This window comes from Lutra lutra, chromosome 5 (assembly GCF_902655055.1).
Source record: "Lutra lutra chromosome 5, mLutLut1.2, whole genome shotgun sequence".
Classification (NCBI taxonomy): Eukaryota; Metazoa; Chordata; class Mammalia; order Carnivora; family Mustelidae; genus Lutra; species Lutra lutra.
This window is the reverse complement of record NC_062282.1, coordinates 102,781,398-102,808,874: the sequence shown is the minus strand read 5'-3', so window position 1 is coordinate 102,808,874 and position 27,477 is coordinate 102,781,398. Positions and strand designations below refer to the sequence as shown.

General features: G+C 37.7%; 1 protein-coding gene across 2 annotated transcripts in view; it reads left to right on the top strand.

Annotated features, from left to right (window-relative positions):
* The window catches only part of CERT1 (ceramide transporter 1), a 112,688-nt gene that overhangs the window by 65,773 nt on the left and 19,438 nt on the right, over window positions 1–27,477 (top strand). Inside the window, exons 7-11 of one of the 2 annotated variants that reach the window (XM_047729061.1) lie at window positions 8,296–8,453; window positions 12,420–12,512; window positions 23,780–23,866; window positions 26,446–26,538; window positions 27,050–27,127. In XM_047729061.1, the coding sequence (XP_047585017.1) occupies window positions 8,296–8,453; window positions 12,420–12,512; window positions 23,780–23,866; window positions 26,446–26,538; window positions 27,050–27,127 (509 nt within the window). The remainder of the gene's footprint in view (window positions 1–8,295; window positions 8,454–12,419; window positions 12,513–23,779; window positions 23,867–26,445; window positions 26,539–27,049; window positions 27,128–27,477) is intronic. The other variant, XM_047729060.1, reaches the window with a different exon arrangement.

Genomic DNA, 27,477 nt, shown 5'->3' with positions numbered 1-27,477 from the left:
GGTAAAATCAATTTCTAGTACTGCAAGTTTATTTCTTGGGGGAAGCAATGTAATGGATTTTGAATGTTTACTTAGAGTATATTTCTCTCTGTTTAACATTCTTTCTGTCTCCACTGGTGTTACAAAGTACATAATCAGTGTTATTAAAGGAAAATTATTAAAAATAGCTCTTATTTCACAGCACAGTTGTTTATAGACCCAGGAGCAAGGTAGTTTATTTCATATACTCACTTATTGTTGCTCTGTTTATAATGGCTAACTTATTAGATGGAATTCTGAATTGTTCATTAGAAACCTGTGATTTGCCAGTCCCTCATGAGCTCCCTGCTGGGCAGGGGAGCCTGCTTCTCCCTCTGCCCCTCCCTCTGCTTGTGCTCTCTTTGTCTCTCCCTCTCTCTCTGACAAATAAATGGAATCTTTGAAAATAAAAAAAGAAACCTGTGATTTGCAACAATATGCATGAACCTTGAGGGCCTTATAGTAAAAGTAATAAACTACAGACAATTACTACATGGTATCACTTACATGAGGAATCTTAAACGAAAGAAACAAAACCAGAAACCTGTGATTCATAGTTAGTACTCTTCTTTTGATATAGCCTAAGAAAAAACTGGAGTAAATTTGCAAAACAATTTTTTTAAAAGATTTTATTCATTTATTTTACAGAGAGATCACAAGTAAGCAGAGAGGCAGGCAGAGTGGGGGCGGGAGGCAGGCTCCCTGCCGAGCAGAGAGCCCGATGTGGGGCTCTATCCCAGGACCCTAAGATCATGACCTGAGCTGAAGGCAGTGGCTTAACCCACTGAGCCACCCAGGCACCCCAAAACAATTTTTTAGTAACAAAAATAAGACTGTGAAAAAAAAATAAGTTAATCTAATTGTGCTTATTTTTGCTAAAGTTATGAAAGAATGTGAAGTATAATTTATACCTATTCAAATAATTTTTCAAATTATTGTATTAATGGCATTAATTTTCTATTTCAGAGATCACAGTGGAATATTCCATTATTGATACTAAAGTCTGATGCTTCTCTCCCCCAACTTTATCCTTCTTTCCCTCTTCTTGGTTCTTATTTTCACTTTGGCTCTCTTTCTCCTTATGACCTGCCCCCCTCCCACTCTCGCAAAATGATAGCTTCTTACACAAAGTGGTCCTTATAACTTGGGACTGAAATATTGACCCTTACTGAGTCATCTGGATTAACCTTTATGAAATTAGAGGATTACTTTGGAAAGATTCTTCCAAGTTACGTTTTAATTTCACAATGTACAATCTGCTTTAAAAGAAAAAAGGTTTTATTTGGATATTGGAAAAAATACTGAAAAATTTGTAAAACTTGCAGGTCCAATCTTCTGTCCTGGTCAGTTCCCCTACCTACATTCCTTAGAAATGAATGGAAACTTTATTTTCTGGAGATACTGAACCGGAGGGTTCTAGATTCAGGAATACCTGGCATAGCAAAGGATAGGTATATTGCCCTATCGTTAAAGTGATCATGTGGAAATTTACATACTGATTCTTGAAATTTAACAGCCTCCTTGTTCTGTTTATCTCTGAGAACTCTGAGCCAGGCATTGAATGAAAGTCTGTGTACTGCAGCTCCCTTGTGTTTCCAGAATACCCATCAATCTAACATACGTTTTCTGATACAAAATTAGAACAGAACTCTGTGCATGCTGAGTAACCACAAAGAAAGGACCTATAAATAGAGATTTTCTACATACACTGTGAAAAAGTTGTCTCACTATGAGATCACCCTTTGATTAAGTCCACTAATTTAAATAACCCTGCTAATGCTTACAGAGCTTCCAGTAGCTTACTCTTAAATGTGAACATAGCCAGATTTCCAGATATTTGAGGAAAGCCTCCAGTCTCTCTCTCTCTCTCTCTTTTTTTTTTTTTTTTTTAAGATTTTATTTATTTGTCAGAGAGAGAGATCATGCAGTAGCAGGCAGAGTAGCAAGCAGAGGCAGAGAGAGAAGCAGCCTCCCCACTGAGCAAGGAGCCAGATGCGGGACTCAATCCCAGGACCCTAAGATCATGACCTGAGCCAAAGGCAGTAGTTTAACCCACCGAGCCACTCAGGTGTCCCACAGTCTCTCTTTTTTTAAACCAAGCAACAGGAGTACAGGGTTATTAAAGTCATTTTGAGAAATACCCCTACAAGATGTTTGCATAATTTTTTAAATCATGAGTCATGTTTCCACACTTGTGGAATTCACTGTTTAAAATAATTCCTTTCTGGGGCGCCTGGATGGCTCAGTGGGTTAAGCTTTAGCTGCCTTTAGCTCAGGTCATGATCCCAGGTCCTGGGTTCGAGCCCCACATCGGGCTTTCTGCTCAGCAGGGAGCCTGCTTCCTCCTCTCTCTCTGCCTGCCTCTCTGCCTACTTGTGATTTCTCTCTGTCAAATAAATAAATAAAATCTTTAAAAAATAAAATAAAATAAAATAATTCCTTTCTTAGTGTTGGTGGAAATTAATTCTTGTTAATCTCCATAGATGGAAAGTATCCTTCTGTGGTTAACCTCTAGAAATAAGTTGGAAGCTTAATATCCTGGTAAAGTGAACAAAACATGAAGTCTTTAAACCTGGTACTACTTGATCTTAGCTGGGACTTAGGGTGTCACTCATCTCTCAAATAAAGACAGGGTCTTTCCGCTGGATTAGACAAGCATCAGAAAAGGGAGAAATGATACTTCATTCTTGGGAGTAGTCATTATAATGATACTCACCATTATGGCCATCATTAAAGATGTGGTCTAGATCACATATTGTGGTAGTGAATATGTTGAGTTTTTTAAAAATTTAAAACTATTATATCAACCTGATAGTAAGCTGTATGTATTCCAAGAATTGGATTAGGGGTGGCTTGTGAAAAGTAGAGTAAAACTTCCCTAGGTTCTAAGAAAGAAGAAAGGCAATTAAAGTAGTTTGGATTTTAGACCAGAGGAGGAATTTTTGGTTACAAAAACACCTTCCTTAGTTAAAGACCTTAGGAATTTTAGATCATGGTAGAAGGACTGTTGCCTCAATCTTTTGTGAGTAAATTTCTTATTTACCTCGAATGTAAATTTTCTTCTGTTGGGACGCCTGGATGGCTCATTTGGTTGGGTGGCTGCCTTTGGCTCAGGCCCTGATCCCAGGGTTAGGAAATTCACAAATGCATAGAAATTAACACACTCATACATAACCAGTGAATTAAAGATAAAAATCACAAAGGAAATGAGAAAACACTATAAGATGAATGTAAGCAAAAATATAAGATACCAAAACAGATGGCCTGCAGCTAAAGCTGTACTTTGAAGGAAAATTATAGCTGGAACACCTTTATTATAAAAGAAGAAAGAGGGTTGCCTGGGTGGCTCACATGGTTAAGCATCTGCCTTGGGTTCAGGTTGTGATTCCAGGGTCCTGGGATCAAGCTTTCTGCAGGCTCCCTACTCAGTGGGGAGTTTGCTTCTCTCTCTCCGTCTGCCTCTCCCCCAGTCAGTTATTAACTCTTTCTCTGTCTCTTTCTCACATGAATAAATAAAATGTTAAAAAGAGACTCAAAAAAACAACACAAACTGGGGTGCCTGGGTGGCTCAGTGGATTAAAGCCTCTGCCTTTGGCTCAGGTCATGATCCCAGGGTCCTGGGTTCGAGCCCCACATTGGGCTCTCTGCTCAGCGGGGAGCCTGCTTCCTCCTTTCTCTGCCTGCCTCTCTGCCTACTTGTGATCTCTGTCTGTCAAATAAATAAAATCTAAAAAATAAAATTAAAAAACCACAAAAACAAAAAAACAACACAAACTATAAGTTGGTTCTTTGAAAAGATATCAAAATTAATAAAATTAAAGATATCACAATTATGATGAATTAATAAAAAAAAACCCACAAACTGTAATTTGGTTCTTTGAAAAGATACCAAAAATTTTTTTGAAGATTTTATTTATGGGGCACCTGGGTGGCTCAGTTGTTAAGTGTCTGCCTTCAGCTCAGGTCATGATCCCAGGGTCTGGGATCCAGCCCCAGGTCGGGCTTCCTGCTCAACAGGAAGCCTGCTTCTCCCTCTCCCATTCCCCTTGCTTGTATTCCCTCTCTCGCTGTGTCTCTCTCTGTCAAATAAATAAATAAAATCTTTTAAAATAAATCTTTAATAAAATCTTAAAAAGATTTTATTTATTTGAGAGAGCAATACAGAGATAGAGAGCACAAGTAGGGAGGAGAGGAAGAAGCAGGTTCCCTGCTGAGCAGGGAGCCTGATGTGGGGCTCCATCCCAGGACCCTGGGATTATGGCATCAGAAGTATGCCTTGGGATTATGACCTGAGCCGAAGGCAGACGCTTAACTGAGCCACCAAGGGGCCACAATAAATAAATCTTTTAAAAAGTCCCTACATAAACCCTCATTTCTTATGATTAAATTGTATTAAATGTTAGAGATGGCCACTTATGTGGATTTTTATGTCTCTTATATTTTCCACTTGTTCCCACTTAGCTATATTTTCTGACCAGTTTTCTAATTTACATCTCTTCTTATTTTATAAATAATACACAAGAGCATTTTATCATGTCAACTATATAAACGAATGACTTTACATATTAACTGATCAAATCAAGGCATACTCTTGATGAAACTCACAAAGAGGAAATTTAGTGTTAATGAAACATGCATTACTCTAGGAAACATGAGCAATACCCTGTTCTTTCTTTCCACCTAATCTGTGTGCCTGTGCATGTCCAAACAGAAAATTTGTACCACCACTTTTCATCCCTTTTTAGCTCAGAGACTTTTTCATGTGAAAATTTTTTAGCCAACTGTATCTTAGAGAAAGTACATTGTCAGTAGGCCAGTAGTCCAAACTAACTGATTGTTAACCCTAGTGTGATGGATAGCAGTATGATGGTCTTCAACCATGTTTCTTCTTTATCATAATAGACAGGTGAGAGATTTAAACAAATTGCCATCCTTATGTTGATAAGGACTTACCTTCCAATATTTTTCTGTTCCCACATGTCTGTGTACCACACAAACACATACAGACAGATACACAATCTTTTTGATGTAAGGAAATGAAAAAAAAAACTCACTACAGAAACTGTGGGGATTCCCCCTTAGGTTGCCTACTATTCAAAAATAGTGTGTAGTCTTAATGAAATAAAAGGATTTCAAATTGCTCAGCTTCTCTCAGCATTTTATTTTTGACATGTTGATGAGAGTTTATAGTTCCTTAATTTTCTGAGTTCTCATACCTTTAAAAGAGTTTTAAAGTGTATAAAGTTAAGAGTTCAACTGAAAGAACTATAAATCTGAATGGTAATCTTTGGAGCGTAATACTTACAAATCTAGATTTACAGGTCATTTTCTAATTTCTTCCATTTCTGCCTTTCATTGACATGGTTACAGTCACATATTTTTTATTTCCTTGTATTACAGTGTATCATTTTCTCAGAGGAAACTGTGGCATGTCACCTTGTCTCTTTAAGAGAGTCTTCCCCACCCTTTCCCTCTTAAAAAAAAAAAGCGGGGGGGGGGAGGAAGGAGAGGAGAAAAGAAAGAAAATAAAGTTGGTGGTGGGGTGGGAGGTGGGGGGTTGGGGGGGTAGGCATCTGGATGGCTCAGTTAAGCATCTAATTCCTGATTTTAGCTCCGGTTATCATCCTAAGGTGTGAGATTGAGCCCTGCATCAGGCTCTGCTCTGGGCACAAAGTCTGCTTAAAATTTTCTATCTCCCTCTCCGCTTCCCCTACCCTTTCTTTTTCTCTTTCCCTCCTTCTCTAAAAAAGAAAAAAGAGGGGCGCCTGGGTGGCTCAGTGGGTTAAGCCTCTGCCTTCGGCTCAGGTCATGATCCCAGGTCCTGGGTTCGAGCCCCACATCGGGCTTTCTGCTCAGCAGGGAGCCTGCTTCCTCCTCTCTCTCTGCCTGCCTCTCTGCTTACTTGTGATTTCTCTCTGTCAAATAAATAAATAAAATCTTTAAAAAAAAAAAAAAAAAAAAAAAAAAAAAATAAAAAAGAAAAAAGAAAAATAAGATAATTCACTTCCTACATAATCCCTGTATCATTCTGAAAGTTGTAAGTAAAACTGAAGAGGTACATTTCTGTATTTCTAGAGTTTTTTCAATAACATTTCATGTCACTCTCTCATTTTCTATATAAAGTTTATATATAAAACATATAAATTAGCTTTCAGCAGAAGAGGATACATTATTTTAGTTGTACACATTCTTTTATGCAGAACACAGATGACCTTTGATTTCTTTGCATTAATAAAAATAGTTCATAATGAAACTGCAATCTTGGTAACAGTGATAGAAAATATAGAAGTTACAATGATAGGGTTTTCAGAAAATATAATAAAAAATATGGTTTTTAACAGTTTTATTGAGATATAATTAACCTACAGTAAACTGTACATATTAAAAGTACATAATTTGGTCAGTTTTGATATTATCTTGAAAGTACCATTATAATCAATATCATTATCCATCTCTCTCACTCCCAGAAGTTTGCTCCATCCCTTTTATCATCCCTCCTCTCTCTGTTCCCAAACAACCACTCCAATCTTTTCTGTCACTATAGGTTAGTTTGTATGTTCTCAAGTTTAATATAAAGGACTCACGCAGTGTGTGGGGGGAGTGGGTTAGCCTGGTTTCTTTCTTAGACTTTCATCATGTTATTGTTTATATTAGTATTTGATTTCTTTTCATTGCTAAGTAGTATTTCCTTATTTTGGTACAACACAATTTGCTTATCCTTTCCTCTTTTGATGGACATTTGGGTTGTTTATAGTTTTTGGCTTTTACAAATAATGTGTGAGCATTTGTGTGCAGTTTTTATGGACATATATTTTATTTGAGGTCATTAGTCAATAGTGGTGGTTTTTTGAAAAACCACAAAGGGGGCACCTGGATGGCTCATTTGATTAAGCCCTGCCTTTGGCTCTGGTCATGATCCCGGAGTCCCAGGATGGGGTCCCACATCAGGCTCCCAGGTCAGCAGGGAGTCTGCTTCTCCCTCTGACCTCTCCCCTCATGTTCTCTTTCACTCATAAATAAATAAAATCTTAAAAACAAAAAACAACCACCACCTAGGTTCATTTTACCAGCCATATAGAATAGTTCTGGTTCCTCCAAATCTCGACAACACTTGGCATGGTCAGTCTTTTTAAAATTTTCGTCTTGGGGCGCGTGAGTGTCTCAGTTAAGTGACCTACTCTTGGTTTCCACTCGCATGATGGTGTCAGGGTCCTGGGATCGAGCCCTTTGATATTCAGAGTGAAATGATTAAATAGCAGTCAAGCTATTTAACATAACATCTCCTTGCGTAGTTACCATTTTTGTAATGAGAGCACCTGAAATCTGTCTCAGTAAATTTCTAGTATTCTGCACACTGTTTCCCCACCCCCCCAACCTGGTGCTGGGTTTGTTTGTTTGTTTTTTAAATTAGCATGTAATGTATCATTTGCTTCAGGGGTAGAGGATCAGCACAGTATTATTGAGTGTAGTCATCGTGCCCTACATTAGACCTGAAGATTTACTCATTCTATATAACTTTTACTCTTAATACTCTTAGGAGCAGAAATTTTAAATTTTGATGAAGTTCACTTTATCAGTTTGTTCTTTTGTGAGTTGTACCTTTGCTGTCATATCTACATATGAATTTTTAAAGTTGAGAGTATCATTATTTCACTTATAAGTGTTCCATTGGAATGGTTTCTTATTAGTTAAGAGTATAAGATACTATGCTCTCTTGCTTGCATCTTGTGAGTTCTAAGACTTTTCATTAACTTAAAGGTGAACTCTGAGTTAAAATTATAAAACATAAACATAAGAGCCATTTAAAGTGTGCACTGGTCTCAGACCAGTGTGTGACCAAAATGTGGATGTTTATTTAAAAGTTTTACATTACCTTTTTCAATTCTACAGTTTATTGTTAGGTATTTTTTTAAATTTTAGGTCTTTCAAAATATAAAGTTGTTCTTGCTGTAATTTGGTCCCGCTTTAAGCCGTCAGGGTGTTATTGTTAAAGTATTATTCCTCCTACCACTTTGTTCACTGGGTGCAGTATAGCAAATAGATTTCAGGAAACAGAATCCAGAAAAAAAGATATGAAAGTACATATGCTGCCATAAGCTTCTTTGCTTATGGAGTGTGGAATGGAAATTTTCGTTGTTGGCCACCAAGAGGGAAATTATAATCCAAAAGTCTGCTCTTACTTGCTGGGTTTTAAACATCTTCTAGTGTTAAGTTTTGATGAAGAGTTAATCGTCATTAGAAAGACTTTCAGTGAGTAACTTTTTTTTTTCCCCCCAGTATTTCCACATGTAATACCACGAGGAATTAATGGCATAGACTTTAAAGGGGAGGCGATAACTTTTAAAGCAACTACTGCGGGAATCCTTGCTACACTTTCTCATTGTATTGAACTAATGGTAAAACGTGAGGACAGCTGGCAAAAGAGACTAGATAAGGTAAATATTGTTTTTCTTCCTCTTAAAAAATAGTCTGATTTTATTTCAATCAACAGATTGAACATTTAAACTAACTTCTTAGGGAAGAATCTATTGGGATTGATAGAAGTAGCAAGAGGTACTAATCCTCTGAAACTTTGTAGGCATCTTAAACTTATTTTCCTAATGAGATTTACAAGTTACGTATTCAGTTACTATACAATACAAATTTGTGGTAGGATTTTAATGCAGAAATTTATGTATTAGTAATAGTAATGCCTTGGAATAGAAATGATGAGTCACTTAACATTACCTACCTTTATTGTGAAATATATGAAGCTACATTTAAGTTGTATGAACTGAAACACCAATTTATAAAGTTAACATTAACTTACTGCATTTGTAGCCATATATACTTTCCAGGGTCATTGTGCTGTTATTTAACATATGTTTGTTCATGGAACATTTGCCTCATGTTCACCTGCTTCCACCTTTGTGTAAATTTCAGCACTGATAGTAACATTACAATACGAATGTTTAGTTCCTAGTGTCAGCTATGACTCAGTAAATTTGTTTAGTAGGAAAACTTCTATTTAGAATTCAACATCAGGAAAATAATAAAATGTTAAAACGAAAACTTATCTTAGAAGATTTAGTTCTGGTCTGATGCCATCATTTTATAGGAGGAAGGAAAAGGCCCAGAGACTGGTCCAGAGATGCTAAGTAGCCGTTGGAAGGATTTTATCCTATTTTTTATTTCGCTCAGAATACTAGGCCAGACATTAGCTGACTAATGTTGTCTGTCATGAATGAGTCAGATTGCTTGTAGTATTTGAAGGTCTTATCGGTTTAAGCAGGAAACTAGGTAAAGCAATATTACCACTGATACAATGGCAGGATGCCACAGGATTTGATTAGTACTGTGTATATAAGGAAGTCCCTCTGTGTAGAAGAAAAGAATTCTCAAGTGTAGGTGACAGTAAAAACTATATTGACAGGTAATACGTATTCTTTAAAAACAAGTAGTGAAAATGTGTATTTAAGGTACAGACATTCCATTATTCTGGAGTCAAACTATTACATCTTCAGAGATTTCAACTCTCTACCACTGTGGATCAAATTGAATTTTTAGAAGATCTCATGTACACACAAAAAATTATGTGTTGAGAAAACAGGACAACCCCTTAACTCCCTTAGTCCAGTAGTTCAAGAGAAGTGTTCAACATGTCCAGACTAGCTTATTTTGAACTTTCTGGTACCTTTTTCTTAAGGTTTCAGTCTCTCATCTTTTTATCCTTCACTAAGGAATCATAATCTTCATTCATAAATTCTAATCACACAACCTAAAAAATATTCATTAAAAATGAAACATGGCTTTCCCATCCTTTCAGCAATCAAGTTTCTTATTTGCAGTGCTGGATAGGGAGGTGGACTTTTGCTTATCTTCACTGTATTCAGTCTTATCTATTCTTTTTCTTCATTGAGGAACACAAAAGGATCTGGGAAAAAATAATTTTGTTGCTTTTCTGTGCAGCATGCAAGCAAAGAACAGCCACAAGTGATGGCAATATTAATTGAAATTGAGAAACCACTGCATTTTACGGTTTTTTACAGGTCTAATGTCAAATCTTATTCACTCTAATTTTTTCTCTAAGTTGAAATAGGATTCCAGTTACATTTTATATGAAATGTGAGTGTGGGTATGTTTGATATGCAGTGTGAGTTTGTATATGTGTGTGTATACTTATATATATATATGTGTGTGTGTGTGTGTGATATATATACATATATATAATGTGTGTATATATATGGAATAGAGTGTAAGGAATAGAAGGTTCTTGAATAGAGAGTGTTGTTTATCAACAAATGTCTTTTAAGTAACTTATAATTGGGAAGGAAAGTACAATGATAATTTAATATGGTTTAATTGAAGTTTCTGTTTCATTCAAAAAGTATTTATATGCTTGTAATGTGCTAAGCTCTAAGCTAGAAATGAGGAGACGGCAATAAACAGGAAATTGTCCTTCAAGGAGCTGAATCTAATGAGACAATTAAGTGGGTAATAGGTGATATAATAAGAGCTATTTGATAACAAAATTGTTTATATTCCTAATGTCAGTTCCATTATTCCTTCAGCTGAATAATAGAAAATTAATATCTAGTGATGATGATTTTTCTTGGTTACCTATAATAATGATCTCTTCTACTATAGAAGTATACTTAAGTCATGTCCCAGAAGACCAAAAATTATGAGATTGCACAATTTTAGTTGTCAACAATGTTAACAAGAGAAAACATATTCGTTGAAGATATTTGCTTACTTTAATAGGCTTGCATGTGTGTAATTTCACATGCTTATTCATTTTCCCTTAAATCCTTTGAATATTATTGCTGTGCTGTACTTTTTTGTTGTGTTCAGTTTTTGAAAGTTAAGATATAGCATAAATATGGTCAGGTGCCCCAACTATAAGTGTACCACTTGATTTTTGTGCATATGTATACACCCCTATACCCACCACTTAGATAAAGAATTTTTATAGCACCTGAAGGTTCCTGCATGACTCCCTGGTCCATACCTTACACCATCTCAAGATGTGACCATATACACTCTTGTGTTTGGCTTTTTTTCCCCCTCAGCATTAAACTTAACTTACTGCATTTGTAGCCATGTATACTTTCCAGGGTCATTGTGCTGTTATTTAACATAACTGTGAGAGATTCATTTGTTTCGTTACATTTACTGGTAGTTTATTCTTTTTTATTATATTTCATTGTATGCCTTCAATTTGTTTATCATTTTTTCCTGTTGATAGAAACTTAAGTTTTTATATTTTGGCTATTGTGAATAAAGCTGCTGTGAGCATTCCTGTACCTGGCGTTTGGTGGATATAGGTACATACCTAGCAGTAGAATTGTTGGTTCAGAGGGTATATGCTAGCTGCAGTGGATATTGGCAAACAGCTTTCCAAAGTGGTTATATCAGTTTATACTTCCACCAGCAATGGATGAGAATTCATTTGCTCTTCACTCTTGGCAACGCTTCGGATTGTCATGGTTTTGTGGCTATTTCTTTGTTTTGTTTTTTGAATTTTAGCCATTCTGGTGGGTCTATAGACCCGCTTTCTCTTGAGTATGAAGAAATTACCCTTTGGTTCTAATGAACTAATATGCTAATTTGCATGAACTTTAGTTCTGATAGTTATTTGGAAGTAGTTAGCTTTGTGTGAGTTCATGTGAACTTTAATTGAGCCCTTAAGTATTTGAGTTAAGGGAATAAAAGCATTAGGTTCCTTACAAGCTTTTTAGACTTAAGTTATCAGATTTGACCAGTGCAATCTATGGTTGTAGAAATAAGTTTGAGATTGGTGCCAGAGGCAACCTTTTTCTTTTAAGTATTGGCCTTGGGTCTTCTAACTGCTTAGAACTATAGATTTAAAGGAGAGGGTTCAAGTAGAAATCTAAGCTCTTTTTTCAGCCCTGAAATAGTTTTAACCAGCAATGGGAAAGTACCAGAAATTTATCTTTCTTAGAATATATTTTAACATTCATTGATTTCACTTGTTAATTGAGTTATTTTCTTCCTGGTATCCATTGCTTTTCTTTAAAACAAAATAGATACACCTTTTACTGAGGGGGGCGGGGGATACAAACACATGATTATCTTGTAAACATGTCTGCGGTGTTATCTTTTTTCTTTTTTTTCCTTTTTTAAGTGTAGGTACTTTGGCAGTTACTTAATTCATCTAAATCCATAACCGACCTATGAGGTGGCTCTTGCTGATTTAAATGGTAGCTTGTGTGTAATGTATAGCTCAGAGAAAAAGTGTTTTCTTGGACCGAATCAAGCTCATTTTTCACAGGAATAAAGTGGGGGGAGGGGTTTTGTCATTGTTGTTTGGCCAAATTATAAAATTTCAGTGAAACGCAGAGAAAATCTCCCTAAATGATAATTTTTTACTTGCTTCTTTAAAAAAAAAAACAAAACAGGAAACTGAGAAAAGAAGAAGAATAGAGGAAGCATACAAAAATGCCATGACAGAACTGAAGAAAAAATCCCACTTTGGAGGGCCAGATTATGAGGTATGAAGTTAAATTTTGATTTTAGAAGGAGGAAAATACAGGCCGTATCTGTCACAAAAGTGATTAATTTTTAAATAATACTTTTACAACCTTTAAGTATTCTAGACCTGTAGTATGTTCTTCAGTATTTAATTAAATGTATATTTCATAATATGTGTTAGGCTTACTAACTGAAATTAGTATAGGCCTTTCAAAGACTCATTTATTAGCCTGTCTGCATTATAGGACAAGTTTTTATCTTAACTGTGGAAGACGATAATTGTTAATGTTATCTTTTAATTTTCTTTTTAATAAAAGCAAAGCAACTTATAGAGGAAAACCCTGAGCACTATATAGACAAAAGGGTTTTAGTGTGCGCTTTATAATATACTATGAGGTCCTGTCCACAGCAGAGCTGGAACTGTCCTCGTTACCTTGTCCTTCTCAGTTGAAAAGATCTGAAACCAACCTTTTTCCCTCTTTTGTTTCTTTGTTAAGTGATTAATAAATTTTCCCTCTCCATGCACATACACATATTATTTTATAAGCTGTTTTCCGCAATATTTCTTTAGAGGGAAAGAGGTATAAGAAATATATTTGTTAAGGGGCACCTGGGTTGCTCAGTGGGTTAAAGCCTTTGCCTTTGGCTTAGGTCATGATCCCAGGGTCCTGGGATCGAGCCCCACATCGGGTTCTCTGTTCCACAGGGAGCCTGCTTCCTTCTCTCTGCCTGCCTCTCTGCCTACTTGTGATCTCTGTCTGCCAAATAAATAAATAAAATCTTAAAAAAAAAAAAAAGAAAGAAAAAGAAATATATTTGTTAATAGTCTCTGACATTGTTGATATTCCTGAAATGTACATTTTAAAAAGGAAGTGATAAAGGGTATCATGGAGATAGAAGAGAATGTTAAAACAGTTATGGTTAGCGGTGCCTCAGTGGCTCAGTTAGTTGGGCATCTGCCTTTGGCTTGAGTCATGATCCCAGGGTCCTCTGGTCCAGCCCCTCTTCTAGGTCCCTGCTCAGTGGGGAGTCTCCTTCTTCCTCTGCCCCTCCTCCCAACTCATGCGCTCTCTCTCTCTCAAAATAAGTAAAATCTTAAAAAAACATAATTCTGGTTAGTTTATATTTTTAAAAAAATAGGAAAGAGAGGTGGCTCAGTTGGTTAGCTGAAACTCTTGGTTTCAGATCAGGTCAAGATCTCATGGATCCAAGATCAAAGCCCCAGGTTGGAGTCAGTGCTCAGCAGGAATTCTGCTTGAAAATTCTCTCCCTCTATCACTCCCCTACTCTTTTGCACTCACTCTCTCTCAAATAAATGTCTAAATCTTAAAAAAAAAAAAAAAAAAATTCCTCAGTGTTTTTATTTTTAAAGATTTTATTTATTTGACAGAGAGACACAGCGAGAGGGGGAACACAAGCAGTGGGAGTGGGAGAGGGAAAAGCAGCCTTCCCACTGAGCAGGAGTCTGATGTGGGACTCTGTCCCAGGACCCTGGGATCATGACCTGAGCCAAAGGCAGATGCTTAACTGACTGAGCCACCCAGGCGCCTCTGTTTTTATTTTAGAAAGCGGGGGGGAAACAAACCAGAGTTGCTATTGACCATATGTTTTATGTTGGAATTGATTTCCAGGTGTGGATATTCATAATGATGAGGTTTGAGCTGTAATACTTCAAAATTATTAACCTGTCAATTACTCCATTTAGAATGTGTAAAAACCATGTAATTAGATACCCTTGGGGTTTTTAAAAACAAGGTTCCTGGATATAAGCTATTACAATTTTAATTCTGAAGCTAAGCACATTGTTTTTTTACTATTTTTGGTTTATTTTGGGGGTGAACTGTCAGCTTTTTAAAATTACCTAATTTTTTTCATAATATAATATAGTAAAACCAGATGTTCATGTAGGAAGATTACAGAAAATACAAAAAGCCTGTGTGTTTAACAACTGGTACCAGTTTATCTCCTGCCAGCCATATATAAGTGTAATGTATGCTTGTTTTACTTCACTTGTGTTCACAAGGGTTTTGGGGGGAAGGAGGGTGGAGAAAAGCAGGACATGGAGAAAAGCAGGACAGAAAAAGGAGTTGATGTGATTTTGGAATATAGGAGAAGTTCAGTGGGTAAGGTCTGGAGCCTACGGAGATGTCTTTGGTACAAAATGGTGGTTTATCAAAGCACAGGGGCAGGATCCTTGGGCAGAAAGAGCTGCTGCCCCAGGGTTGTGATGGGTGGCTGATTATATACTGTGGTGCTGGGGGAAGTTAGGAAAAATGGTGGTTTCAAAAGGATTTTCATGTTAAAGAAGATTTAAGGGATACTGGAGGCCTTGTCATTGTCAAGTTAAGGTTGTTTTCCTTTTAGCAAGGCATTAACATTAAGATAGTTGGGAGATTCCGAAAGAATGTCACACATATCCCACCCAGGAATGGGATGTGGGGGGGGGGAGGTTTCAGGGTGTTAGTTTGCATTTTGCCTTCTGTTCTCTCATCATTTCCCCCTAAGTTTTGACCCTTAAATCTTTAAGGTTGTTGAAGGTGGAAGGTCTCATCTTCTGTTAGGTCTTCTCCTGATTAGGGTATAGAGATGTGTCTACATGAGTCAATATTGGTCAGTTGGAGAACATATAGGGGAGTTTCATGGGGAGGCAGCTGAATCCGATGAGCTCAACATAGACAACCCTCCTTGAGTAGAAAGGGTTTGTTAGCTGGAAGTTATGGCAGTGAAGGAATCTTGGCACTTGGAAGGAAGACACCCTGACAAAAGTGTCAAAATAAGGTTAATATTGGTCTGAATAAAAGACCTTTGATAGTTGACCTCTGATAATTTTCCTCCAGTTTAGGAGTTTTAAGCAATCACTAAAGGAAGGAGATCATTTAAAGTGCCTATTTGAGTATTCACGTCAGTTACAAACCCAGAAATATTTTCGTGGTAATCTAGAATGTATACATAGCTCTGTTTTTACGATAGCACAAGTTTTGTAGAACTGCTTCATGCATTTGTATTACTTTAGTATTTAATAGAGAAATGCTATTTTGAGTATCATTTAAGTCTTTGCTATTTTGAGTGTCATTTAAGTCTTTGACCATGTGCTTAAGAGTTGCCATGTGCCACATAACCTCCAGTCTGAAAGAGGGAACAAAGATGGATGCTAGATGGTCATACCGATGTTATACAAAACATGTCCACCACTTTTTTATATATATATATATATATATATATATTTAACTTTTTATTTATTTATTTGACAGAGAGATCACAAGTAGGCAGAGAGGCAGGCAGAGAGAGAGGGAGAAGTAGGCTCCCCACTGAGCAGAGAGCCTGATGCAGGGCTGGATCCCAGGACCCCAAAATCATGACCTGAGCCGAAGGCAGAGGCTTCAACCCACTGAGCCACCCAGGCGCCACCATTGTTTTAAATTTGGCAGGTTAGTTGGGTTGGTAATTGTTTTAATAATGTGTTTGTGCCCCCAGGCAAAACCCAGAGTACAACGGCCTATCCAGCCTGGGGGAGCCTATGGACAAGTTAGAGTTGCATTGCCATTGGGTCCCAGCCAGGAGCCAGTCATATACTTGGCTCTTTAAAGTGCAGACGGGATTTCAAGGGCTACTCAGTTTTGGAGGGCCATCCTTTGAATTTGTGTAGTAATTTCAGTCCCATATTTGATTGGAGAGTTACAGCTTGACAGTAATCCCCTTTTCTTCAAGTTGTTCCTTATGGCATATAGGACTAGGAAGTCACTATGTCTGGAGTCACTGTAAATATTAATTTTTAAGACTTCTGCCAATTGCAAAGCACATTGGGAAGATGTATTTGCTGACAGGGCTTTTGCATCAGCAGTCCGAGTTAAGACTGACAATAGCAAACCCAGCTTTTCTTACCCCTCTTTTCCATGAAGCTGCTGCCGTTGGTAAACCAACTGTCATCTGCATTTTTAATAGGGGCATCTTAAGTCTGGTAGACTAAACAAGATCAATAACCTCTGAACAGTTATGTTCTATACTATAGAAATACAGTGGTCAGGTCCAGGCATAAGCAAAGTAGCTGGGTTTAAAGTTTGACAGGTTTTAAAGATATTTCAGGCATATCTGTAAGCCTTGCCTGGTGTTTAGTAAGTCAGCTTCCTATGTATCTATTGGTGGGTTTTGGTCTCTAAGACACTCTGGACCTGATGTGAGGTCATTACAGTCAGAGATTGTCCTGAAGTGAGCTTTGAGGTTCCTAACAAAAGGACTATTGTATGCTTGGCTAAAGCCTTTGTTTGCAATTGTACCTCAATAGGGGTAGCTTCTAGGATAAATATGACTAAGGGATATTACCGTCAATACCTTTGTTTGAGGTAAAGCATTAATATCCTAATTACAGGGAATCACTGGCAAATGAGAGAAGACTTGTCAAGAGATAAAGGCATCCAAATACATCTTCTAGTCCAATCATAAAGTGGGGCCATCCATAGACTTGTGGAATGGGGTGTTCTCTGGCTTTTAGGGAAGGATTTTGTCATCCCAGCCACACAGGACTGGTCAAGGTGCCGGTTGAGTTATATAATTGTTGGGGAATTAACCCTAAATAATTATATGCCCATGGGGTCCTGTTATTATCCCCACAGAACAACAAGCAATAAGATTATCTGTACATGAGCTATTGTGTAGAAACAGAGAAGCTATTTCTGTTTACCTCAGTTGTCTAGTTTAAGCAAACAACATATAAGGACAATCAAAACTAACAGTACATTATTGAAATATACTTTTTTCTCTCTAAAAAAACCCTCATTTCCAGAGGTATCCAAATCAAGACTAATTCGTTTGCAAAACAAGTCCAATTTTGACAAACTTGGCCTAATTATTTTAAGCTCAGCAAGAACAGTGAGTGATCATATAGATCTTTTAGAAGCTGCTTTGCTGGAATTTTTTTTTATTATTATTATTTTAAAGATTTTATTTATTTATTTATTTGACAGACAGAGATCACAAGTAGGCAAAGAGGCAGACAGAGAGAGAGGGGTAAGCAGGCTCTCTGCTGAGCAGAGAGCCTGATGCGGGGCCTGATCCCAGGACCCTGGGACCATGACCTGAGCCAAAGACAGAGGCCTAACCCACTGAGCCACCCAGGCGCCCCTTTGCTGGAACTTTTATAAGGAATCTCTAGGTTGAATTTTTAGTAGCTTCGCCAGGCCAGAAGCCAAGCCAGGTACTTGCCTTCAGACAATCCTTGCAATACCTATAGATTTGAGTGAATTCCTCTTCACGAGGTCCCCAGAGTATCCTGAGGTTCCTGCACCTGCCAGGAAGTGACATTTGTTACTCACCTGGTGAGGCTGCTGGAAACTTCTGTAAGCAAGGTACTAGGCCAGCGTTTCCAAGGGGCTTTATAGCTCTAGGTTTATTCAGCCTTCAGTTCTTAAAATGTTTGGTCATATCTGAGTCTATGCATATCTCTCTTAAATAGGACATTCCAGTCAAAGCCTTGGTAAAATAACCAACATTTCCATTGGTGTCCTATTACAAGGAGAAGATTCGTAATGCACTTATGCAAATGATTATGATTGCCATGGAAGAATGGATACTTAGACCTTTTGAATGAGAGGGTTCAGGTAGAGAGAAAAAGTAAATACTTTAATTTGCTTTATCGTTATTTGTATATATCACTGATGTCTTAAGAGAAAGTTTCCTTAGTCTGGAAGAGCAAACATTAGAGAACCAGCAGTGTTTCAAATGAGAGTCACAACACAATAATGTTTTAGTTCATTCATCCCATGTAATTAATTCTTGTTTAGTTTGAATGTAGCCTTAGTTCTATTGAAGGTGAAACATTTCACAAGAGAATAACTGTAAATGACAAGACTAAAAAATGGACATGGCTAACATCTGATGAGAGGTTACAATATAGCTGGCAATGAAATCCGGTTATTTCTCTGACACATAACACTTAAATAATTAAAATAGAGTAATGATGACCTTTTACCAGAAGGTAATTTACCAAACAAGCAGTGAAACTTTGTTCATGATTTAAATCTTGCAGAAGTTTGTTAAAACCTTAGAAAGTTTTAAGGCACATACCTAAATAGGATTAAGGATGTTAAAGACCTGATAAATAAACTGGTTTTCTGAACAGACAAAAGAGAAAAAAACTTTGTTTACATTTTCTTATCAAGAGCAGACAATTCAAGAAAACTTATCTGTTTGAACAGAGAGAAAGCAGACTTTCAACATTATACCAATGTACTTTAAAATCCATTCATTTCAATTTTAAGGTCCATCCTGACCACACCTAAAATTCTGTTCCAAAGTTTTCCCATCACAAACCTTCTACAACTTTCTTTTGCATTCAGATTTTGTCCCAAGCCATCTCTCTAAACAACCATATTATTTAGGACAAAATTACCTTCTTTTACCTTCAACAAAAACATATTTCCATTCTTGATATCTTCCTTACATTCCATTCTTGATATCTTCCTTACATATCCTCTTTTTCCACAGAGTTGTTTCCCTTTTTTCCATCAGTCATAATTACATTTACATAATTTACATTTACATAATTACATTTAGCAGAATTTTGCACTCATAGAAACCTTATCTCCAATGAAGACTAAGTAGTAACCATCTGTGAACTGTTACACCAGAATTCTTTAGATAACAAATTTCTGAATTAGTTAAGCACAGAACATGTTACCAACAGATTTAAATATCCTTAGTTTCTCTGCAATAAGAAGTCAAAAGCACAAACCTATGTCTAGTAATCAGTGATTTAGCCCTTTATCTTACTTAGAAAAGACCTAGATGTCCAACAATTAATCCCATTTATCATCTAAGCAAAACTTTTAAAGTTTCGGGTTACCAGAGACTATGAAATCTTTCTTAACCCATGAAAACTTTGAGACAGACAATTAACCATCATTTTAGTCATGTTTTTGCTAACAATTTGCAAAGAGATAACACGAGCTTATTTGACCTTCAGCAAACCTCAATAGAATAAAAGTTTCACATTTTAATGAAATATTCCTATCTTAATTAAGCCAACAAAATTAAATTAGTTTAAATATTGAATTATGTTCCACCTGGATCCTCCCTATTGTCAGTTTTTACCTGAGACACTGGTGGGGAAATCTGGAGTAAGTGGTGTTAGGTCCAGGGGGTGCTCTTCTTGCTTCTTGACAGTGAAGGGAGAAGGAGCCATAGTGCCTGAGGCACTGAGGAAGGTTTGGAAGCCAGTTATGCAGGCTGCACCCAAGGTGGTGCAGAAACAGGAGAAGGGGAAAGGGGAGACAGAAGAGGCAAAGTGCTACCAGAAAACAGAGAAAGGGTTCCCGGTTCTAGAGCTCATCAGCAGACACAATGTTTTCCCGCCAACGAGGAGGGAGGCAGTCCATGTCAGGCAAGGGAAAACAGGGAAACCCATCGTGATCTAAGCAACATTCCAACACATGTGGTCTTTACGGTCAGCTTCCCTAGGGAACGGTCCCCAGTTGGGTTTTAATTCCATTGGGTACTGGTTTCAGCTGGCTCCCAGTGGAAGTCCCACAGCCAGAAGTGGCTAGACCAGAGATGTAGAGGGGATCATATTCGATCAATCAGGAGGAATCTTCACTTGGGAGTCTTAAGATTGGCAGTCATTGGTGACTTAGGTGTCCCCAAGACAAGACAGCTTTGTGTAAGGATAGAAATAAAGAGTGAGCATCAGGTTTCTGGGTCTTATTGCCATCGTGGCCAGGGCACTAACTTCCAGCGAAAAGGCAGTCTTTCTCTTCCCCATAGAGAAGCCATGGGCTAGAGGATTACAGCTTGAGCAATTGACATGAAAATGTTCCAATAGGACTGTACTTCTTGAAGAGCCACAGAGATGAGAGTAAAAGAAAAGAGAATGTTCTCACCAAGTTTGCACCGAAGCTTGGAGTCCAGATATAAAGACTCAAAGCCCCATATTGGGCACCATATGATGTGGTTTTGGAATATAGGCTAAGTTCAGGGTGGGTGAGGTCTGGAGCCGACGACCAGGAAAGAATTCTTGAGACATCTCTGGTGCAAAAAGGTGGTTTTATTATTTATTACTGGACCCTTGGGCAGAAAGAGCTGCTGTCCCAGTGTTGTGAGGGGTGGCTGATTATATACTATGGTATTGGGGGAGGTTAGGAAAAACAGTGGTTTCAAAAGGATTTTCATATGTCAAGGATGATTCAGGGGATACTGGAGGCCTTGCCATTGTCAAGTTAAGATTATTTTTCCCTCTAGTGAAGCATTAACATTAAGATAGTTGGAAAATTCCTGGAAGAATCCCACCCAGAAGTGGGGGGTGGGGGGGAAGTTACAGGGCCTCAGTTCATGCTTTGTCTTCAGCTTGCCTTCTGTTCCATCATCAGAGGTATGTTGTGCTAATAAGTACATTTGTTAACTAGTTTCAGATATTTTTTTTTTTTAAGATTTAATTTTTTTGACAGACACACGGCAACAGTGGTTACACAAGCAGGGAGAGCGGGAGGAGGGGAGAACAGACTTCCCTCGGAGCAGGGAGGCCAATACGGGGCTGGATCCTGGGATCACAACCTGAGTCAAAGGCAGATGCTTAATGACTAAGCCACCCAGGTGTCCCTAGTTTCAGATTTTTTAAATTGCTTATTTGTTGATATGATTTAGATAGACTCTCTTTAAAAAAAAAAGTCTACTGGTCATTTGTATTTCTACTTCAATGACTCACATATCCATGTCCCTTAATATTTTTATTCAGTTGTGGATTTTTTTTTCTCCTATTGATTTAGAAGATGTGGAAGATAGCTTTTCATTTTTCAATTTTTTTTCCTTTTTTAGTTTTTTAAACTTTTGATTATTGGTTTTGTCATATAAAAGTTTTATGCTTTTGGGGCACCTTGGTAGCTCAGTGGGTTAAAGCCTCTGCCTTCGGCTCAGGTCATGATCTCAGGGCCCTGGGATCGAGCCCCGCATCGGGTTCTCTGCTCAGCAGAGACCCTGCTTCCCCCTCTCTCTCTGCCTGACTCTCTACCTACTTGTGAGCTCTGTCTGTCAAATAAATAAATAAATAAAATCATTTAAAAAAAAAGTTTATGCTTTTTTTTTTTTTAAAGATTTTATTTGTTTATTTGATAGCGATCACAGGAGGCAGAGAGGCAGGCAGGGCAGGGGGGAGCAGGGTCCCTGCTGAGCAGAGAGCCCAATGTGGGCTGGATCCCAGGATCCTGGGATCATGACCTGAGCCGAAGGCAGAGGCTTTAACCCACTGAGCCACTCAGGCACCCCTAAAAGTTTTATACTTTAATGTAATTAATCCCTCAGTCTTTTGATGTACTGATTACTACATTTGGTATCATGCTTAAAAAAGCATTCCCTACTTTAAATAATTGTATTTACTGGGTTTTTAATTTTTTAATGGTCTCCTCTAAATATATTGTAACAGTACGTATGGGTTTTTTAAGATTATGGTATAATGTAAGAATCTGTATTTTATTTTAGTGGCATTTGTTGAATAAATGATTGTTTTCCGTCCATCTGAGATGTACTTCCCTTTTGCTCCTTTAATGAAGAAAATGGTTAAGGGTACTTCAGTTTTTTTCTCACTGACTCCCTGTGGTATCAAGTTAAGTGCCCTTTAGGCCTTTAGGGCTTCTGTTTTTATACTTTTTTACACCCCCCCCCTACTTTTGATATTTTGAGCCATCTGTCTTCTTGTGTGAGTGCTATGTTTGCATGGTTTTTAGACACTCATTCAGATTATGACCTTATTTGGGGTCTTATCAAACATTTATGATCTAATTACAGAACAAAAGTTAACTGCCTCTGTCATCTGTAGCTTTGGCAACTTTTTTTTTTAAAGATTTTATTTATTTATTTGACAGAGAGAAATCACAAGTAAGCAGAGAGGCAGGCAGAGAGAGAGGAGGAAGCAGGCTCCCTGCTGAGCAGAAAGCCCGATGTGGGGCTCGAACCCAGGACCTGGGATCATGACCTGAGCCGAAGGCAGCGGCTTAACCCACTGAGCCACCCAGGCGCCCCAGCTTTGGCAATTTTTAATCTTAAATTCATTACTTAAGATTTACTGTAAATGTAAGACACTGTACTAGGCATGGGGATATACAGGATCCTGCCTGAGGGCCCTACCTATGTAATGGGAAAACGGGCTAGTTACAGGCAGTTATGAAGCACTGTTAGCACTGAGAGGTTTTTGAATCAGGGATGATGGCCTCCTAGAGAAAAGGACATTTTAGGTAAAGCTATAAGAATGAGTAGGCTAAGTAGCTATTAACCAGGTGAAGTAGATAGGGTGCTTGTAGGGGCTGAGAAGAAGGAAAACATTTGGAAGCCAGAAACAAAAAAAAACACACAAACACCACACACACACACACACACACACACACACACACACACACACACACACACACACACATTGCCTCAGGGGAACTGAAAGACCTTATCTTTGGAGGGTAGAGCTGATTGAGAGTAGGGAGTGGTGAGACTGGCTAGCAAGGGATGTAAGAATCCTTGCAGATGATCAGGGAATGGATTTTAAGCAAGTGAAGTTCTCAGATTTACGGTTTGGAAAAATCATTCTTGCTCCCTGCAGTAAGGAGAGTGGATTGAAGTTGACAGTTGTGAACTGGGGGCTTCCCAGACTTTTTCAGTCTTGCCCGTGAGAATTAAAATTAAGATAGAGCCGTAGGAATAGACACGGGTAAACCTAGCTATTTAGAAAGTAAGATTAAAGGGTGTGGTGATTGAACAAGGGAAGTGGGAGGAATCCAGGACAGGCCCTGCATTCTGCCTTAGATTGGTGTAGAGATGGGGGAAGAAACTGGTTTTAGACATGTTGGATGTGAACTGCAGCATTAACCTGAAGAGGTCTTAAGTATTATTGGATGCAAAGGTCTAACATTTAGGAGAGAGATGGATAGGCTGTGAATTTGGGAATCTTATCTCATGATGACCACAGCCTTAGAAACGATTAAGTGCTGTGGGAGAGCAAGTGTGGAACCCTGAGGAACACCTACATTTAATTTAAGGGAGTCCAAAGAAGAGGCTTGGATAGAGAGGAACTGGGAAATTAGGAATCCAAGGGAGGGGAGAGAACTCTTCAAAGAGAGTCATTTGCATAAGAAATGCTGCTAATGGGGCAAGTAGGATAAAGACCAGTCGATTTAGCCCTGAATAGCTCTTTTGCTTGGTAAGCATGATGAGATAAAAGGGTTGTTGGATTTTTTTTTAAGTTGCTTTTTAACAAGGGAAATTTTTTTTTGTTTTCTTTGATTAAGTGATTTTTTTTTTCTTCCATGTGTTTGAATAGGAAGGTCCAAACAGTCTGATTAATGAAGAAGAGTTCTTTGATGCTGTTGAAGCTGCTCTTGACAGACAAGATAAAATAGAGGAACAGGTATATCTTTTATTAAAAATCCTAAAACTAGGCATTCCTTGATGTATGTTATTTTGTATATGGAATTTGAAATCTGTGAACCTAATAGAAATGAACTGTAAACCTAGAAAATGAATTGTGTCTATACTGAGTCACAAATGTAGAAGAATCTTTACAAGTCAGTTCCTTCATTGGTGAATTTTTTTTTTAAAGATTTTATTTATTTATTTGACACTCAGAGATCACAAGTAGGCAGAGAGGCAGGCAGAGAGAGAGGAGGAAGCAGGCTCCCCGCTGAGCAGAGAGCACGATGCGGGGCTCAATCCCAGGACCCTGGGATCATGACCTGAGCCGAAGGCAGAGGCTTTAACCCACTGAGCCACCCAGGCACCCCTCATTGGTGAATTTTTAAGCAATAGAAAGGAGACCACTGACTGCTTAAAGGAATCACGCATAATTAGCATGAAACTAACTGGAAATATTCTGCCTATTCCCCTTGAAGTATCCAACTTTATTAAGAACAAGCATATGTTTAATCTGAGTGAAACAGTCTATGGATTTCTCACAGGTACCAACCATATGAATTCACAAGGAAGATGACCAAGAATTTGTCTCCTCTATTGCTTTCACTACCTTCACCTTCGATATCTTCCTCACTTTTAACTTTGCTCAGTATTTTATCATTAACAAATTCACAACAGTTATACCCAGCTATTTCTGTGGACATTGAAGGAAAAGATTTCTTAAATCCTTCAACTCTAGTGTCAGGATTAATTTGATCCTTTGCCTCCTTTTAATTCTGCAACAATGCAGTTATCATATATTACCACTAGATGGTACCTCAGGGTAAAGAATTTTAGTTACTCTTAACAGGGCTTTAAGCATCTTGCAAATAAATTTGTAAGTGTATCAGTTATACTACAAGTGAACTTGCATAAAGAAGTTAGCTTTTTCATTCCTGTCATTGCTAAGGTATTGATGGCCATTATGCCCATTAACTGGTCTGTCTCCCTGAGGGTAAATCACCTGCAATAGTGACTTTTGCTTTTTGTGTTTTTCTTTGATTATTTTTTTCTAAATCAGTGATAAAAAGTTTTTGTTACATTAATTTATAAAGTTTATTAGTCCTTTTTTAATAACCCCAAAAGATGGTATGCGCATTCAATAAGAATGGAAGCTTTCAGTTCCTAAACGAGTTCTATTTCTATCACTAAAGTATTACCTGAATGAGTATCTTTGTGTTTGGCTTTTTAAATGTTTTGTTTTGTTTTGTTTTTCTTCTACTTCACATCGGTGTTTTTTTGTTTTGTTTTGTTTTTGTTTTAATCTAAGTTGTGGTATTTTGGGGAGAGTAGGTCAATACAACTTTAATCTTAGTCTTGCCGGTGACTAATGATGTAGCTGTAAACTTACTGCTTAAATTCTCTGGGCCTTGGTTTTCTAAAATGTAAAACAAGGAGTTACACAAGATGGTTCAGATCATCCTTTCTGGCTGTACAGTGCTACTCTACCAAATATGGTGGTTGAGTTGGAGTTTAAGAGGGTCAATGAAAATTTTTGTAAACTTTGGAGAATAATATTCATGGGGCTCCTTGATTTCAGTCTGTTCCTGACGCTGTGGTAGATATTCTGCAAAATGGATTGTTAAACAGACCATGACTTTCCTTGCCTGATGGGCATGTTGATATTACAAGGGTAATTACAGTGTGGTAATACTCTAGAATAGTGTCAGTAATCCATGAACTTAGTTCCATAGATTCACATAATTTCCCTCGTATGCAGTAGATTTTGCACAGGACTCCCAACAGCACAGCCACTACTTAAGTATTCTTCAGAGACACATTTTGAGTTTACATTGGTCTACATTTTTTACCAACAAAAAGGAAAGAAATTTTCAGTGAAGTGGTGAGTGAGAATGAGATCTTAGCAGTTCTGTTCAGATAGTGTTGAATAGAAATGACTGCTTGTCTTCTGCATAGTTACAAGATGAGCAAACAAACAGTGCAGCTTCTGGTACTTTCTATGTAGTAGATATTGAATAAGTGAGAAGAAACTGGGCAAGTTCAGGAGGAGAACAGAGGTTAAGTGGCCACTGAAGAGGAGCAACACAGTGGGTTGAAGGCCAAATATCTTCATGGAAAGGAGCTAAAGATATCGGAGCTGTGTTCTTTGTAACACAACTGAATCAAATAGTGACAGTAGTTCAAATGGTATGACCCTGCACAACCCTGCTGAAGTGGAATGATTAGAATAATTTGGACAGAGTTTGGGTATAAAAAATTACTTCAACAGTAGTGTTAATGAAGATTCGTGGTAAATAATGCCATACTGGTGTCAGAGAGTCTGGCAAAATAAGAGAGCCAGTCCCTAATCAAAAGTGGTATCTATGGAGTCTAAAAGAAGAGACTGAATTAGAGTACATGAAGTAAGGGTCGAGTCATGGCAAGGCTTATACCTTCAGAGTATTTTTGTAATTCAAATATTTATAAGTACTAAAGTGTTCAGTAATTAAATGTTGGTAGTTTCAGATTATATTATCCATTCTTAAACTGCAAAGTACACTTTAAAACCTTCCCACCTAACATTGTATGTTTTCTTAGTCACAGAGTGAAAAGGTCAGATTACACTGGCCTACATCCATGCCATCTGGAGATGCCTTTTCTTCTGTGGGGACTCATAGGTTTGTCCAAAAGGTAAGCTAATGCCAGAGATTACTGAAAATATATATTGTTCTTCATTGTTGATGGAACTGTCTTGTTGTAAAAGTTTTCCCTTTTCTTGAATTTAGGAATGAGATTTTTTGGGTATTGTATACTTTCTTCCATATACATCCTCCAAAACAGTTAGAAGTCTTCTTCTGAATATAATGTTCTTTCTTTTTAGTTTAATGGGAAAGGGGGGGTGGGAGGATAGGGAATTGCTAGTCCAAAATAGTTAACCAGAAGTGGAGCCAGTTATGTTAAATCACTTTTTTCTTTGGTGTTAAGTGATATTATTTTGTATTATTGGAAGTACTGCATTCCTTTTAGAAAGATTTTGGAGCATAAACCATAATAGGTGCATTAAGTCAGCACTTGCTGCTGAGCTTGTTTCATATAGTGCTTTGTTCTTTCTTTCTTTATCTTGTGTTTGGAAGTTGGTACTGAATGCTCTGTTGTGCCTTTGTTCTGATTACTTGGTTTTTTCTTTGTCTGTCTCTGGTAGCCCTATAGTCGCTCTTCCTCCATGTCTTCCATTGATCTAGTCAGTGCCTCTGACGATGTTCACAGATTCAGCTCCCAGGTACTGTATGACTGTATAGAGTGGACTTGAGTCTGTCTGTGCTATATTTCAGCCTGCTTTCCCAATTCCTAGGTATCTTTTGGTTAGGCCACTGGTTTTGGTTTTGAATTTTTAAATAGTAACAATAAGCATTAAAAAGGCCGTATCTACTAAATAGTTCCTCTGTCAGGCTTGCATGTGCCCTTTGTATCGGCTGCTGTGAATAGCTTGGAATTTTGCCATATAGGAGGTACTCCTGAAAGATTTCAAATTGAATTGCAACAAGTAGAAGATACCTGGTTTTTAAATATCATGTAGTATCTCTTTCTTCAGACAGGATTCAGCAACTTTGATGAACATGGTTTACAAGC